Source organism: Pseudophryne corroboree, chromosome 8 (assembly GCF_028390025.1).
Source record: "Pseudophryne corroboree isolate aPseCor3 chromosome 8, aPseCor3.hap2, whole genome shotgun sequence".
NCBI lineage: Eukaryota > Metazoa > Chordata > Amphibia > Anura > Myobatrachidae > Pseudophryne > Pseudophryne corroboree.
Genome location: NC_086451.1, coordinates 37,096,539 through 37,114,198, shown reverse-complemented (window position 1 = coordinate 37,114,198; position 17,660 = coordinate 37,096,539). Strand labels below are relative to the sequence as shown.

Sequence of the window (17,660 nt, the reverse complement as noted above, 5' to 3'; positions counted from 1 at the left end):
GATGATCTCCAAGTGCTGTCCGTCCATACAGTGTGAACAGGGAAACAGGTCGCATCGACCTGGCAACCCATTCACACCGCACAGCGACACGGGTTGAAGCCATAGTCAACCCTGGTCGCTACTAGGACTGAATTTCTGGGTATCTCAACCTGGAATATTTCCCCTGGCACCTTTCAGACCAGCTTTCAGCTGGAATCTCCCCTGTGAGTACTGTAGGCTTGCCCAGCAACTGACACTTCAGTGGGTGCAATATTATTACAACATGATATAATGGTCTTCATTCCTCCTGCCCTAGGTGTTCCAGAGGCGGGTGGATGGTTCTGGGGATTTCGATACGGACTGGAACACTTACAAGAAGGGATTTGGATCTCGAGACAGCGAATTCTGGCTGGGGAACGATAACATTCACCGTCTCACGTCTTCAGGTTTGGTCGCAGTTTATTCAATGCATAGAGCTGTGTGGAAATCTTCCTCCTTTAGATTTCTACATTTCTAGTAAAATCATTTTCCCATAACCTTATATGATACATGGGGTTGAGTATGTGTGACTGGGAGACCACCAGTTACAATATCGACAGTGGGATCCCGGCTGTTAGGTGGCCGGCGGGTGGAGAGTGCAACAAAGCCCCTTGCAGGCACAGCAGTCTCAGTAGCTCGCTGAGCTTGCCACAGGTTCTATTCCCACTATGGGTGTCGTGGACAGTGATGATTCATCCCTCTGGGACTGCCAGGCCAGGTTGCAAATAGCAGAGAGCTGGCTTTCTGTAGGAAGCCACTCCCTGTCTGATCACCAGTCCAATTCAGCTTCTATGGGCTGTGGCCGATACAGTCCATAAAAGCTGGGGATTTGTGCATCCGCATTCAAGCCACCACTGACAGCTCCATTGTGCAGGCGCTGAGACCTGCTCTCTCCTCCCTGTCGTAGGTAGCAGGCGGTAGCCCCCCTACCCAAAAAAGGTCGGAGATGCTGTAAGATAGATAGATAGATAGATAGATAGATAGATAGATAGATAGAAAATGGTATTTAAAACAAAAACACAGAATACTGGAGAATTTGCGGTGCCCTTGCTATAATATCTGGAAGTGCCCAGTGCTTATACCCTATTGGAGTAAAGTTGTTTACCAAACATTGAAATATAATGTCCATAGAGAACAGGCAAACCCCACACAGATAATGGGCGAGATGCGTCATCGATTGGAGAGTGATAAAATGGAGAGAGAAAAAGCACCAGCCAATCAGCTCCTAACTCATTTTTCAAACGCAGCCTGTAATATGGCAGTTAGGAGCTGATTGGCTGGTACTTTACTTCTCTCCATTTTGTCACTTGACCAACGATGATGTATCTAGATATTAGTCGGTAATTGAACTAATGACCTCAGTACTGGCAGACAGTAATGTTAGCCACCATGCCACCGTGCTTGCCAAACTTAGCCCCCGCAATGCCTATGGGAAAAGTGTCTTATCTCAGCACACTAGACATGCGGATAAAAGTATGTACAGCACGTGTCCTCCCAGTGCTCCACTCAGTGCATTATTAATGTGCTTATAACAACACACACGCCGCATAAACCTGATTACTACCTCCTAGGGATGCCTTTTCTTTTATACCATATCCCCCTCCCACAACACTGCGGTCCTCCATTGTTACATACCTCTTAGTGTGCCATTTTTGTCAAATGAACACATAGAAATGATTCAATCAAGATGAACAATGATGGATAATGTTTATTTAAAATGTGAAATAAAAATGAGTCAGTATAAAAGATATGAAGAAAAAGATCCAAAACAGTGACATAGGAACACGTCCTACATCTGTGCAAAGTACAGTCCTAACAGGCTTTATGTCCAATTTCTGTTATTGAACTCCAGCTGATTGTGTAAGACACCTAGAGCCAACTGGAGGGTCATCTGTCTATAACAGCTGCCTGTTTTTCCCTTAGTGTTAGATGAACACACTGGTACTTAGGGTGCTGCCAGTGCTTACACCTCAGCAGAAGGGGCTTACCCAATTGGCTGGACACTGTAGGATATTGGCTGGAGCAATATACAGCAGGATGCATGGTACAAGGAATTGAGGGGTTAACTAGCAGATACTGGACTACAGTAGTTTGCAGGTAGTGAGTGTAACACTGTGGGATGGTATGCAGACACAGTGTTGGTGGAGCAGAAGCACTGCAGAGTGGTATGTGCAGCACTATGAGGATGGCCACTAATGCTATCTGGGTTTAGGAACACGATTGACAGAGTACTGGATTGACAAACAGGCAAAGGGTAATTAGATTGGATAAACACGAGTACTGGATAGAGTATCCACAGGAACTACGGAGATTATACTTCAGACAGAGAGATCATCCTCAGGCAGTGGCATCACAACGGGGGTGCAGCCCACACCCAGGCAAGGGTGTAGCTACCATAGGTGCAGGCAGTGCAGCTGCTATGGTGCCCAGAGCTGAGAGGGGCCACATTCCCTGTCACAGTTACATGTGTTATATACAGGGTGTAGCTACCATAGGTGCAGGGAGTGCAGCTGCTAAGGGGCCCAGAGCTGAGAGGGGCCACCTTCCCTGTCACAGTTACATGTGTTATATACAGGGGTGTAGCTACCATAGGTGCAGGGAGTGCAGCTGCTAAGGGGCCCAGAGCTGGGAGGGGCCCACCTTCCCTGTCACAGTTACATATGTTATATACATTTTTAGCCATTGTGTAGTATGTGGGAGTCCTTTCAAACTTTTTCCTTTGGGCCTGCAATATGTCTAGGTATGCCTCTGGACCTGCTCATTGTAGTGTGGTATAAAATTAACTGGAGGGCATTTTAATGTTATATAATATGAACCGGGGCACTGTAATGAGGCATAATATTAACAGGGAGCACTATATATCATAATGTGAATTGGGGGTACTGTGTGGCATAATGTGTACTGGCAGCTCTGATATGTTACATAGGGCAAACTTAAGCACTACAATGATTCATAAAAGAAACTAGGGCACTACCATGGGGCATAACATTAAATAAGGCTCTACTATGGTTCAGAAAATGAACTAGGGCACTACTAAAGGGCATACAATTACCACCTGCTTCAGAGAAGTGTCTCTAGAAGTACTGGGATGGGGGAGGGCCCTTCAAAATGTTGCTATGGGGCCTACAAAGTTCTAGCTATGCCCCTGCACCTAGGTGTCACTGCCGAGGGGTGACACCAAAGTGCTGACTATTGATTGTTGACCTAGACATTGTCGATCTATTGAGCCACACCCAAATTTCTTCCCATTTTTAAATCTCACTGCTGACCCCTCCACCTTCTCTGTTGTCATTTTCAGGAACGTTCCAGCTGCGCATCGATCTCACTGATTTTGAAGGCAGCCACGTTTACGCCTTGTACAGCAATTTCCGCATTGCAGGGGAGAGACAGAACTACACGCTGAGTGACATTGGCTTTGTGGAAGGGAGTGCAGGTATTAATGTGCAAGCCTACCGTTAACCAGCAATAGGGGATGATGCAGGTCAGACATGTACCTTCTTTGTAAACAATCCATAGTGGCAACATTTGTGTGGTGTAGTCTATTACGGGTGTAGTACGGCTGACCGGCGTTCTCCAGACCGCTGGTCAGCTTACCGGCGCCGGGATCCCGGCAGCATACCGACGCCGGGATCCCGGTGGGGAGGGGCGAGTGCAGCAAGCCCCTTGCGGGCTCGGTGGCAACCTGCGGTCGCCACGGGTTCTATTCCCACTCTATGGGTGTCGTGGACACCCACGAGTGGAGATAATCCCTGTTGGTCGGCATGCCGACCATCGGGATAGTGACCCGTCGGGCTGGTAGAGGAGGTCATGTGACTGTCGGTCAGCTGACCGGCGGTCAGATGAATACCACACCCGTCTATTACAGACTTAAGGTGTGTACACACTAGATGATATTGGGGGTCATTCTGAGTTGATCGCTCGCTAGTTCCTTTTGCAGCGCTGCGATCAGAAAGTCGCCGCCTATAGTGGAGTGTATTTTTGCTTTGCAAGTGTGCGAATGCTTTTGCAGCCGAGCGGTACAAAAAAGATTTGTGCAGTTTCTGAGTTGCCCAGAACTTACTCAGCCGCTGCGATCACTTCATCCTGTCCGGATCCTGTGTCTTACCGGAGTCACTGCTGCTGGCTGCTGCTGTTCCACTCCAACCTGTTGGGATATGCTGCTGGTGGAGACTTGGCATGGCTGACTCTCTTAGGCTGGAGTCCTGCTTCCTCTGCCCGTCCGCATCCCTCCCCCCCTCCTCAGTCACACACCGCAGACCTCGCACAGCTGCCGGGCACTGTGGTAAGGTGAGACTGGGAGTGACTGGTTAGCCCCCAGGAGATGCTGCGGCTGGAAGGTGGAGGGGGTCATAGCATGCACGTGGCGCGGACCTCACGGCTTCCGGGCACTGTGGTAAGGGGAGACTGGGAGTAACTGGTTAGCTGCCAGGAGACGCTGCGGCTGGAGGGAGGAGGGGGTCGGAGCCTGCAAGCAGCTCGGACCTCTGCAGCGCTACCCGCCAGCTAAAGTGTGTGAAGGAGCTGGGCGCACCTCACTGCGGGTGGCAGCGCTGCAGCTAGCGGTGGGGTTGCGGGGGCTGGAGATAACAGAGGCAGTATGGAACCTGCACAGCGGCTGGTGCCCCACTAAACTGCAGCTAAGAAGCGTGGAGTGTGCCAGAAAGTGACGCTTCTCCACGCCAGAGAGACCCTGCTGAGTATGCTGATGTGGGGGGTCAAGCACACAGTGAGCCGGTGCCCGTCTGTCTGTACGGCATACCCCTCAAACACCCCCATACCTCCCAAATGTCCCGATTTTCGTGGGACAGTCCCATTTTTTGGGGTCTGTCCCGCTGTCCCACCCGCGGGTCACAGTGTCCGGCTGTGTGTGTGTGTGTGTGTGGGGGGGGGGGGCAGTTGGAAAGCTCCTGTACTCGCTGTTCTGCTTAGCAGAGCAGCGGTGAATAGTGGAGACAGAGGGAAAGGGGGGATCAGGGGGTACGGATTAAGGGGGGGTTCCAGCAGCAGAGCCGGATTAAGGGGGGGCAGGGAGTACGTACCGTTGGCCCCACAATTTAAGGGGGCCCCCCGGCTGGAGTAGCTCTGTCCCAGCTCAGAAGCCCCCCCCCCCACCCCCGTCCTGCCAGCAACAGCGGCAGCATTGTGCTACAGTCAGCACGCGCTGCTGCGTGTTGGCAGGTCTGTGGTGTTGCAGGGAGGGAGCAGTCTCCCTGCTTTCTTCTGCCTGTGCGGGTGTGTAGGGGGGAGCGACCACCCCCTCTGGATTTAGCCCTAGCTGAGGGGCCAAACTTCCATAAAAAAATTAAATAAATCCCAAAATTTGCATAAGGGGCGTGACCTCGCGGGCGCAATTAGGCCACGCCCCCAGCCCTACAGCAGGCACAGCAATGAGATAGGGCTCCCCTGTCTCAAGTGCCCTGGGCCCCCCGGACTCATAATCAGCCCCTGGGGGCATGCCAGCAGCTCACAGTGCTCTGGGCATGCCCCCTCACTGACGACAACGGGGACCCTCCCGTGAAGCCACGCCCCCTTTTTGCCCAGTGTGTGTCCTCCTTCTGCCTGAAGAAAGCTCCTGAAGAAAGCCGGGAGGTATGCACCCCTGCCTGTGCCATGCCCATACTATCTGCTTCTAGTCTCGTATAGATGTGGCCAGATCTGTGACTCATTTGACTAACTCCGCCCAGTGTTTTGACTCCGCCCAGCGTTAGCAAATGAGTCACAAAGTCACAGAATAGGGCTATTATATAGGAGATGTAATACACAATTACCCACATATCCTAAACATACCAACGGGTCCCTACTAGTGACATTAATGTGTTCTGAATGTGTATGACCATGTACTGAATGCAGGGCAGGCTCTAGGCATGTTCGAATAGAGCGGCCGCGCAGGGCGCCACCCTTAATGGGCGCCGCACGCTGGCGCTGCCATATTCGAAGCTTGAGCCGGCCCTGTGCAGCATTGGCCCGGCCGTGTGTGCGCTATGCGCGCTGCGCCGGTGTCTAATGTCGGACGCCGGCGCAGCGCGCATAGCGCACACAAGTGGCCATCCGGCCGCCCGCACCTGGACCCGCACTCGCCCGGCCGCACTCCCACACTCGGACAGCAGTACTCCTCCCCCTCTCAGCGCCGCAGGTATTGGGGGGGGGGGGGCACATTTATGGATGGCACTGTTGGGGCATTTATCTGGCACTGTGGGGGCATATCTGGCACCGTGGGGGCATTTCTGGCACTGTGGGGGGCATTTCTGGCACTGTGGGGGGCATTTCTGGCACTGTGGGGGGCATTTCTGGCACTGTGGGGGGCATATCTGGCTCTGTGGGGGCATATCTGGCTCTGTAAGGGCGTATCTGGCACACTGGCGGCATTTATCTGGCACACTGGGGGCATTTATCTGGCACTGTGGGGGCATTTATCTGGCACTATGGGGGCATTTATCTGGCACTGTGGGGTCACATCTGCACTGTGGGGTCACATCTGCACTGTGGGGGCATTTATCTGGCACTGTAGGGGCATTTATCTGGCACTGTGGGGGCATATCTGGCACTGTGGGGGCATTTCTGGCACACTGGGGGCATTTCTGGCACACTGGGGGCATTTCTGGCACACTGGGGGCATATCTGGCACTGTGGGGGCATTTCTGGCTCTGTGGGGGCATATCTGGCCCTGTGTGGGCATATCTGGCACTGTGGGGGCATTTATCTGGCACACTGGGGGCATTTATCTGGTACCGTGGGGGCATTTCTGGTACATTTCTGGCTCTGTGGGGGGCATATCTGGCTCTGTGGGGGCATTTATGTATTTGGCACACTGGGGGTATTTCTGGCACACTGGGGGCATTTCTGGCACACTGGGGGCATATCTGGCACACTGGGGGCATATCTGGCACTGTGTGGGGCATTTCTGGCACTGTGGGGGGCATATCTGGCTCTGTGGGGGCATATCTGGCTCTGTGGGGGCATATCTGGCACTGTGGGGGCATATCTGGCACACTGGGGGCATATCTGGCACACTGGGGGCATTTATCTGGCACACTGGGGGCATTTATCTGGCACTGTGGGGTCACATCTGCACTGTGGGGTCACAACTGCACTGTGGGGGCATTTATCTGGCACTGTGGGGGCATTTATCTGGCACTGTGGGGTCATATCTGGCACTGTGGGGGCATATCTGGCACTGTGGGGGCATATCTGGCACACTGGGGGCATTTCTGGCACACAGGGGGCATTTCTGGCACACTGGGGGGCATATCTGGCACACTGGGGGGCATATCTGGCACTGTGGGGGCATTTATCTGGCACTGTGGGGGCATTTATCTGGCACACTGGGGGCATTTATCTGGCACACTGGGGGCATTTATCTGGCACCGTGGGGGCATTTCTGGTACATTTCTGGCTTTGTGGGGGCATATCTGGCTCTGTGGGGGCATATCTGGCTCTGTGGGGGCATTTATGTATTTGGCACACTGGGGGCATTTCTGGCATACTGGGGGCATTTCTGGGCAGTGGGGGCATTTCTGGCACAGTGGGGGCATTTATCTGGCACAGTGGGGGCATTTATCTGGCACTGTGGGGGCATTTATGTATCTGGAACTGTGGGGACATATCTGGCACTGTGGGGGCATTTCTGTATCTGGCACGGCTGTGGAGCATATCATGTAGTGTTCCCGCTAGGCATCTGTGGCTAGGCAATGAGTCTCAGTGCTCTGTCTGGCGCAAAGTGTCTAATGTGCTCTGCCTGGCGCAAAGTGTCTAGGAGGTTCTACCTGGTGCAGTGTGTATTACCTGCACTACTGTGTGGTGTAATGCGAATTGCCACTATTATGTGGCCACGCACCTTTCCCACGAAGCAATGGCCCTAAATTTTTGCTGTGCGCCGAAGGCGCGCACTGTGTCCATGCTTTCCCATGTAGGTAGGTGAGCACCAAGCATTACAGTATGTACATCATTTTGCCCTCCTAACTTAAAAATGTGCCCTCCCTGTGATCAGCACCCTGCCCTAAAAAGTGAACACTATCATGTGTAGCTGGCACTGCTGGGGGGCAAATTGTGTGTAGCTGGCACTGCTGGGTGGCATGTCATGTCTATCTGGCACTGCACATTGTGTATCTGACACTATACTGGAGACATTGTGTGTAAGGAACACTACTGTGGCTGTTATGTGTAAGGCTGATAATTGTGTGCGTAGAGGGGGTGTGAAAATATATTTATTTATAGTCTAATAATATGAAGTTACGAGGCCACGCCCACTTTTCCTGGAGCGCGCCTTCGGCGCGCGTATGGGGGGGGGGGCGGGGGGCGCTTTTACATGCTCTCGCTCAGGGTACTAGTAGGTCTGGAGCCAGCCCTGACTGGAAGCCCCAGTTGTGGGTCTACCAGGAAACATTATGGCCGACAGAAAACTAGTATTCGTCGACAGCAGGGATTAGTAACCGGGCCAAATAACCGTCTTGCAACTCCGAGGGGACCGAGAGAAGTATACATAAATAAGTACAACGACACTCCCCCACATATACTATCATGTCTGTGCTCGAGCTACAGGCCCATGAAACCGTACCATACATATCCATATAAACATATATACAGGTATAAGGTAGTTACCGCATGTTATTTTACACCCAGTAATAACAGTTGGTGCCGACACAGTCACCCACATACCACTGTGTCTCCCATACAATGTTTACTTTTGACAAGTATACAACTACCGACCTGCTGACACTGCATCTACAGAATCCAGTACCAACAGCAGTCGGCGATGCCGTCTGTGATCCCCATGAGTGACATAGCATTCACTCCAGTCGACACATGTCGACTAAAGCTATAGTTGGTATCCGACAGGGAACACACAGATATATATATATATATTCATAACACACAGATTACATGCCCATTTGTCTAAAATAGTGCTATATTGTCCTCTATATAGCAATAAACATTGTGCCCCCTCCTGTCTGCACTATTTCCATTGCTTTTGGTAGGGACATGTAGAAAATGGCGCTGTAACCTGAAGTGAGGGCTAAGCCCCGCCCCTTCTCGGCGCGCTGCAGTCCGCTAATAATATAGCTTTATGTATGCTATGGGGGGTCCCTATACAGTGTCTACATACTGTATAGGTGTGTTGTCACCCTCAAAAAGGTATATATATTGCTGCCCAGGGCGCTCACCCCTAGCACCCTGCACCCTTGTAAAACCCGTTGGCGTGTGGGAGCAATGGCGCGCAGCGTGACCGCTGCGTTCTCTGGCGGGGGTATCGTAAACGGTGCCCAGGCACTGAATACGTACTTATGCCAGCGGTAAAAAGTTTCAGTAACTTGCTGCCCAGGGCGCTCCCCCCCCCCCCCCAGCGCCCTGCACCCTGTGAGTGCCGTTGATGTGTGGGAGCATGGAGCACAGCGCGACCGCCGCGCTGTACCTACTGAAGTCTTCTGCCGTCACTGAAGTCTTCTTTTCTTCCAATACTCACCCGGCTTCTTTCTTCTGGCTTTGTGAGGGGGTTGACGGCGCGGCTCCGGGAACAAGCAGCTAGGCGAACCAAGTGATCGAACCCTCTGGAGCTAATGGTGTCCAGTAGCCTAAGAAGCAGAGCCCTTGAACTAAGAAGAAGTAGGTCTGCTTCTCTCCACTCACTCCCACGCTGCAGGGAGTCTGTAGCCAGCAGGTCTCCCTGAAAATAAAAAACCTAACATAAAGTCTTTTAGAGAAACTCAGTAGAGTTCCCCTAGTGTGTGTCCAGTCTCTCCTGGGCATAGAATCTAACTGAGGTCTGGAGGAGGGGCATAGAGGGAGGAGCCAGTGCACACCCATTCAAAGTCTTATAGTGTCTCCTGCGGATCCCGTTTATACCCCATGGTCCTTACGGAGTCCCCAGCATCCTCTAGGACGTAGGAGAAAATGTATTACAAGCAGGCGTCTAGATACCTGCTTGCAATACATTTTTCTTCCAAGACCTGAGAGTGCCGCCTCCGTTTGCATGTCTCTATATATAGTCTCCCTGCTGAAATCTCACCTAAGTGAAAAAACGGCTCTGCTATTGAATAGGGCGAATCCCCATTCACCCTAAAAATAGCAAGAAGCCCTGTTTCTCGTATAGGCGAAAAAAAACAGACTTAATTTCATAGCCCCCTATGTCTGTTTGAGCAGCAATATTCAGAATGTAATTTTGTCTTCCTGTCGGTTCCAGGTGATTCATTTTCCAAGCACAAAAATATGCAATTTACCACCAAAGACCGAGACAATGATAAAGCCAAACATAGCTGTGCCGAAAAGTACAATGGAGGCTGGTGGTATGAATCCTGTTATCGGGCTTACCTGAATGGTCACTACCATAAGGGCAGTCACAACAAAGGTCTCAGTGGAATTCACTGGCAATCCAGCCGAGGGTTTGATTACTCATATAAAGTTGCGGAAATGAAAATTCGACCACAATCCTGAGAAAGTTAAAAAAACGAAAACTGTAAACAAAGGGCGACACTTATCCCACTACTCAGATATAAGAACCCTGCGGCCTGCGCCGCAATATACAGCATAACAAAAAAGTGTATGATTTTATTTGAAATTATGAAACTATATTTCTGCTTATTAATTTTCATGATATGTTTGTCCTCATTGTAAGATTTAATCAGTGAATTAAAGCCCTAATTACCACAACATTTTAACTCTTGGTCTTGGTCAGTTATGCACTTTAGCTGCCCCCTTATCATTTATAGTGCACCACAATGTATTAGTAATGTCTGACCTCTTCATAAACAATATTCATCAAAGGTTATTCCACTCCACTATAGGAGGGCTAATTCCACTTGTATATAAAATGAAGCTTTAAACGCCGGTACTCCTAATCCACATTCAAGTGAGTACAGGACAATTCAGGTGTGCAGTTTACACCTGAACAGTCTGCACTCTAAGGGATATAATTAATAAAGTGTGTGTTTTTAGAAGTGGATCCCAGTCTATTACAGCCTTAAGTTGCGTACACACTAGATGATATCACCATGATCGTGTTAGGTCTCTGGTTTTGTCTGTCCCCGGCGGGGGCGCTAGTGGGTCAGTGTTGGTGCGATGTATAAATCATGGAGGCAGTATAAAGGTCCTGCGCATATGCGCTGATGTTTATTGTCACAAAGCAGATGGTATAACACTGAACAAACAGAAAACCGGTAATGTGGAAAACAATGATAGGTAACTGAATCCAGATAACTGAGAATGCAAGTGATATGAACAGAACTCCAATTATACTTGAAAGAACACAGATTTGGTATAACACAAATGAGATAAACTTTGGAAAAGCAGAACTCCGATATACTCGAGAAAAACACAGTCTCTATTACAGCACAAGTCCATATAGCCGCACTAGGCTTAAGCAGGAGACAGTCTCTAAGCAAATAGGTGGAATAATTGCTGAGAAGCACAGATGGTATGCAGGTAATGAATGCACAGGTAGATAATGATATGAACACCTGAGGAGAGTCTCTTACTGCTGTTGGTTTGTGGCTGGATGTAGCTGGAGTCCGGAGTAACAGGAGAGCTGTAGGAATGGTAACTGGAACAATGAAGATAACCACGGGGAATGCTGGAAACAGGAACCAGGAGAACTAGGCACACGGTATGTGACTCGTTGTCCGAGGCAATGTGAATGAGCCCCGGGCTGGAAGTTATACCCCTTGCTCAGCAGTGATTGGTCAGTGAACTCTGGGTGGAGACACAGTGCTGGATTGCACACCGGGATCAGCTGAGTGCAGGAGTCATGGCAACGACCACACAGGCAGGATGCCGGTACACAGCAGAACACACACAGGACCAGACTCAGGGGTACTCAGCAATGCAGAAGATGCCGCTCGCGGTCCATACACCCATGTAGCCGCAACTGGGGCTATGACCTCCGGAGGCCTGCACACCAGCGCGCTGGTAGGTGAGACGCAGCAGAGCGCCGATTCCTGACAGACCGTAGACAGTGTGGTTAAGAGACCGACTCAAAAAAATGTTTTAATGAAAACAAGTATTTATGGTGGGGGCGCCATTGAGCACCCCAGCCAGGAGCGGATTAGGAGGGGGGCACGATCATAGGAGGCCACTGCTGCAGCTCAGCTGCATCAGCCTCCATACACTCACTGCTGCCCAGGATGACAGGTAAGGGAGGAGTGAGTTGGTGAGCAGTGGACCCGGACCTAGGGAGGCCAATCCCAGGCCGTTTTTCAATCCTGGGATTCGGGATTGAAAAACGCTCAATCCCGGGATTCCCGGGATTGCAGTAGGGATCAGTGAAGAAGGGTGTAGGGAGCATCTGGAGGGTAGGTAGCGGTGCGGGAGGGTGTAGGTAGCGGCGCGGTGCGAGAGGGTGTAGGTAGCGGTGCAGGAGGGAGGGAGGGTGTAGGTAGCGGTGCGGGAGGGTGTAGGTAGCGGTGCGGGTGGGAGGGTTGGTAGCAGCGCGGGCGGGAGGGAGGCTGTTAGCGAGATTACTGCACAGAGGGAGGGTGTAGGTAGCGGCACGGGAGGGAGGCTGTTAGCACTGCACGGAGGAAGGGTGTAGGTAGCGGCACGGGAGGGAGGCTGTTAGCACTGCACGGAGGAAGGGTGTAGGTAGCGGCACGGGAGGGAGGCTGTTTGCACTGCACGGAGGGAGGGAGGGTGGGTGTAAGTAATACCACTTACTATTAGGTGGGCGGCAGCCATGGACACACTGAACGCAGCGGCATTTCAAATGAAGCGCCGGCCGCCAGTGAACCAGAGCTGGCGGACCGGCAGCCAATCAGGGAAGCGGCCGCAGCAGTCGCTCCTGATTGGCTGCTGGTCCGCCATCTCTGATTGGCTGGTGGCTGGCGCTACATTTGAAGTGCCGCCGCGTTCAGCGTTTGTCTATGGCTGCCGCCCGCCTAATAGTAGGTTGTATTACTTACACACCCTCCCGCACATGCGCAATGTAATCCCGTGAATCCCGGGATTGGATGCTCCAATCCCGGGATTCAAATCCCGGCATTTTTGGGCCCAAATCCCGATCCCGGGATTGGCCTCCCTACCCGGACCCCTCCATCAGGCCCGAAAAATGAGTAACCCCCCCCCCCCCCTTTCAGCGCCACTAGATATTGTGTACGATGTGCCCGAATCAGACATTTCGTTTACGATATCGCCCAGTGTGTATGCACTATGTCGTTGACAATGTGTGCTCTTGCACGTCATCTGCGACATCCTCCGTTGTTCCGTCATCATTCGTCATTGCCAGCATTGGCAAGTGTGTATGCACTTGCCAACGCCGGCACTCCTGCCAGGTCTCGTCGCTGACAGCGCATCGTCTGCAAGTTATTAACTGTGTATATAGCATTAGTTCTTACATGCAGGGCCGTCGCCAGCTTTGTCGGGCCCCGGTACTGTGCGGAGGCATGGGCAACTTGGAAAGGTGTGGCCAGGCCTCCTTTTTACAATATTAAAAAATGCACTATGCAGCGCCTGCGGATTTTGGTCAGTGAGAGGCAGATGTAAAATGTAACCCCCCCCCCTCCCACAAGGTAGAAGTGAGGTGGTCCAGCCAGCAAAGGCTCTAATACTGGACTGTGAGCTTGCAGTAGGGACTCTCCCATCTATGATAGAACAGGGGGTTCTGCCTGCACTGTGTGTGGAGAGGGGAAGATAACAGTTACAGCAGCGTATGCAGTCAGTTGGTCATGGGATTACAGTGCATAAATAGCAGCACGGCACTGACAGTTGGGCCCCGTGGGACCATTGGAACAGTACTGTGGTGGCCATTTTGGAGAATAGAGCTACACTGCAGGGGGACCTTAATCTTAGTGGAACCCCCTGTCCTTGGGAGGCAATCAATGGGTAAAGTGAAGCTGATGGGGTTACTTCAAGTCACGGCTGTCTGCTGCTGTCCTGAGGCCCATTTCAATGCGTTTCCAGTGGTGGGAGTGACAGATAATGGGGGTGTGACCAAGGTGGGCTGGCAGCTGTCACTGAGGAGGCGAGTCAAAGAACTCCTTCCCTGCTAGCAACCAGGTCCTCAAGCAGTGACAGAAAGGCAGACTCCCACATCAGAAGAGCCTTAGGAAACATCCAAAGATATCTGTTATTCCCCAGTGACACGCTTCACCCTCTAACAGAACACTCTAGCTGGTTTTATAGAGTGCAGACCCATAACTCCCAACTGTCCCGATTTTTGCCGGACAGTCCCTTTTTTTGGGACTGTCCTGCTGTCCCAACTAGCTGAGCAGTGGTGAATAGACGCTGTGTATACCCCAGGTCACCTGATAACAGCAGCATACATGTTTATTTAGAGATAGTTACAAATGACCATGCCAACTAAGCAGGTAAATAGTTTCCTTTAGACAAGCATAATTATACTGCTGGAATTCTTAGTAGAACTGACCAGATAATAGTCTGAAATATTTGGTCTGCTCCATAGTGAACTGCACTTCAATTACTGTAGGCAAGGGAAGGTTTAGCCAGTCTGCATAAACTGCAACAGACTGTGTCCAGTTCAGTAAAGACTCCATGCCGCATGCCGTAGAGTAAACTTTTCCGCTGATAAATATCCCTGCCCTTCAAGCAAAATACCACCTTAAAGTAATAAGAGAAAAGGAGTAACAGAACGTTCTCATATAGGTACTTATCCAACTTTATTACAGCTTAAAGGATTCTGAGAGCACCAACTAGGTCTACACAAACGTCAGGATGAAACTTGATCACCAGGCCCGGGCTTGCACCGCAAAAGACGAGTTATAGCAGCACTAAGTTTATTTTCATCAGAAAACAGCGCCAGAGTATAGGGATAGTAGCCAGTGGTGAATTTCCCATTAGGCATGTGAGGCATGTGGGCAGCACTCATTTGGGGGCGGCACTTGGATACTTGTGTTGGCACTGTCAGTCCAAAAAGTGCCAGGAACTGCACAATATTTCCACTGTACCATATGCCATATTTAATGGAGTGTAAATGGGTAGGACATGCACATACTGCCCCTGTGAGCTGTCCTACTTAGTAAATATATATACATAAATCAAAAAAAATTTAATAGTTTGTGTTTTTATCTTTATTATTCTATTAACTTATCTATAATAAAATCAGCAGAGCTGGCCTTAGGCATAGGCAAACTAGGCTTCTGCTGATTAAAATATGTGGCATGCCTATATTCTGTGTGTGACTGCGGCTGTATCTGCATAAGAAATGCATGTATTCCTGGAAATCACTGTAATGTAGCATTTCATATGCAGATACAGTCACAGTCTCACACAGTATATAGGCATGCTGCATATCATTTTAATCAGCAGAAGCTGCTTGCGCATCCTAGCCACATAGTAATGCAAATAATATGATGCATTTTCATAAAAGGTACCCGACGTTAGCAGAGCTGCCAGCTGACTCATGCCAGGCATCTCCTGCAGAACTAGTGGCGGTGCTAGGGGGCACCAGCCAAAATCTTGCCTAGGGCATCATATTAGTTAGGGCCGGCTCTGCAAATCAGGGCTCATGACCAATCAATGAAAATAATAAAATTAGGCAGGCGGGGGGCGTCCATTACTGTTGTGCCTACGGGTGTCCTCACCCCTGAATCCGCCACTGATAGTAGCTCTACTCTTATCTATAGTTTGGAGAATAACTTAAATTTAATCTAATGTGCACCAATGTAAAGTTCCTGGCCAGAACATGCAAGATAATTTACAGACTATAGTGCAATGTGTTTAGTGTAGTGAGACAAAGTATTGCATAAGAAGGTAAAAGGAATACTGTAAGGAAACAAGTAACTGAAGGAACCCTGTTAGAGGAATGTGATTTGTACATGTGCTGTTAATGGGAAACATTAACCTTATTTAATTCTATAGTACCAGAAAGAAAACGTTCCTGTACAATAAAATTACACCTTGTTCTAAGTGTTAATTATCTATATGAAGAAACAATTGTTAATAAATGATATTGAATATTACATTTATCTGGATGTCCAGGCAGGTGAGTAAGGGTGTACATTTTACTCTGGTTGATCAGCAATACTTGGAAAGTAATTTCCTCCTCCTGTCTGTTCCAGGTGACTCATTTTCCAAGCACAAAAATATGCAATTTACCACCAAAGACCGTGACAATGATAAATCCAAATCTAATTGTGCTCAAACGTACAAAGGAGGCTGGTGGTATGCATCCTGTTATTGGTCCAACCTGAATGGCCTCTACCAAAAGGGCAATCACAGCAAAGATCTCAGTGGAATTCACTGGAACTCCGGCCGAGGGTATACTTACTCATACAAAGTTGTGGAAATGAAAATCCAACTTCAAGCCTGAGAAAGTTTTAAAAAAAACGTGGAGACACTTATCCCGCTACTCAGATTTAAGAACCCTAATATACGACATAAAAAAAAGTTTATGATTTTATTTTACTTTATTAAATTACATTTCTGCTTATTAATTTTCATTATATGTTTGTCATTGTAAGATATAATCAGTGAATTAATTAAAGCACTATATACCACAGCATTTTAACTCTTTGTCTCGGTCTGTTATTCACTTTCATGGCCCCATATCATTTAAAGTGCACCACAATGTATTAGTAACTAGGTCATTTATCGCGCCCTACAGGTGCTCTTCACACCGTCATAAGGGGCTACGCCCCTTAACCCTTGCACGCTCTCTTGTGGTGTGCAATATTTGTATTATATGGAGAATTATCTCCAATCATAACTGTGTGAGTGGTTAAATATTGCACGGACAAAGGGCGTGCGATGGTTAAGGGGTCGTAGCCCCTTGCAACGGCGTGAACAGCGCACGCAGGGCCTGATGAATCACCTAGTAGGTGCTGTGGTTGGGGGGAGTGGCGGGTGCGGGGGAGATGCGGATGGGGTCCCGCGGGTGGGGGAGGGGCGGTTGCAGGGGTGCTGCGGGTGGAGGAGGTGCTAATAGGGTAGTGCAACGGGTGGAGGAGGGGCAAGTGCGTGGGTGCCGTGGATGGGTCCGGAGCCACCGCGGGTGGGGTTAGGAGCAGTTGCGGGGGTGCCGCAGGTGGGGGAGGGGCTGGTGTGCTGGTGCCGCGGGTGGGAGAGTGGTGGGTGCCACGGGTGGGGGTCCGAAGCCACCGTGGGTGGTGGAGGGGCGGGGGTTCTGTGGGTGGGGGAGGGGGTCCGGAGCCATCCCAGGTGGTGTTTGGGGGGGGGGGGGGGGTTGCCACGGATGGGGCCTGGAGGTACTGTGAGTGGGGGGGTGGGGTAATGCTTCTCCTCCTGGAAGCAGCTAAGCTGCTGTCCTCCCTTTGGCAGTGGCTCTCCCGGAGACTCGCACAGCAGCCAGTCACTATTGTTAGTGCCAGTGTCCCAATGCGCTGCATTACAGGGAAGAAGATGCACTCAATAAACTACAGCTCCCAGCAGGCCTTAGCACCGGAATGGTTTGGCGCTAAGGGCTGCTGGGAGGTGTAATTTATTTAGTGCGTCTACTTCCCTGTAATGCGGCGCGTTGGGACACCGGCGCTAACAATAGTGACTGGCTGGCAGAACTGAACGACTCGCTGAATCAATGTAAAAGGTGAGAGTGCTGTGCAGTGTCAGTGACACTGCACACCCACTGCACTGCACAGCACTGTCACCTTTTACATTGATTCACCCTCTATCCGTTACATTAACCATCTCAGGGTTTCCAGGCCGGCAGCCTAGGTGCTGTGTTGCGGAGTCAGGGCCTCTGG

The 17,660-nt window shown here is 50.4% G+C and overlaps 1 protein-coding gene across 3 annotated transcripts in view; it reads left to right on the top strand.

The window, feature by feature from the left end:
* LOC134948340 (ficolin-1-A-like) overlaps positions 1 to 16,468 on the top strand; it is a 74,933-nt gene extending 58,465 nt beyond the window's left edge. For 2 of the 3 annotated variants that reach the window (XM_063936264.1, XM_063936262.1), the window contains exons 5-7: positions 296 to 425; positions 3,317 to 3,451; positions 10,196 to 10,670. In XM_063936264.1, the coding sequence (XP_063792334.1) occupies positions 296 to 425; positions 3,317 to 3,451; positions 10,196 to 10,446 (516 nt within the window). In that variant the 3' untranslated portion in view covers positions 10,447 to 10,670. Of the gene's footprint in view, positions 1 to 295; positions 426 to 3,316; positions 3,452 to 10,195; positions 10,671 to 16,019 lie in introns of those variants that run through there. The other variant, XM_063936263.1, reaches the window with a different exon arrangement.
* Positions 16,469 to 17,660: the final 1,192 nt, after the last annotated feature.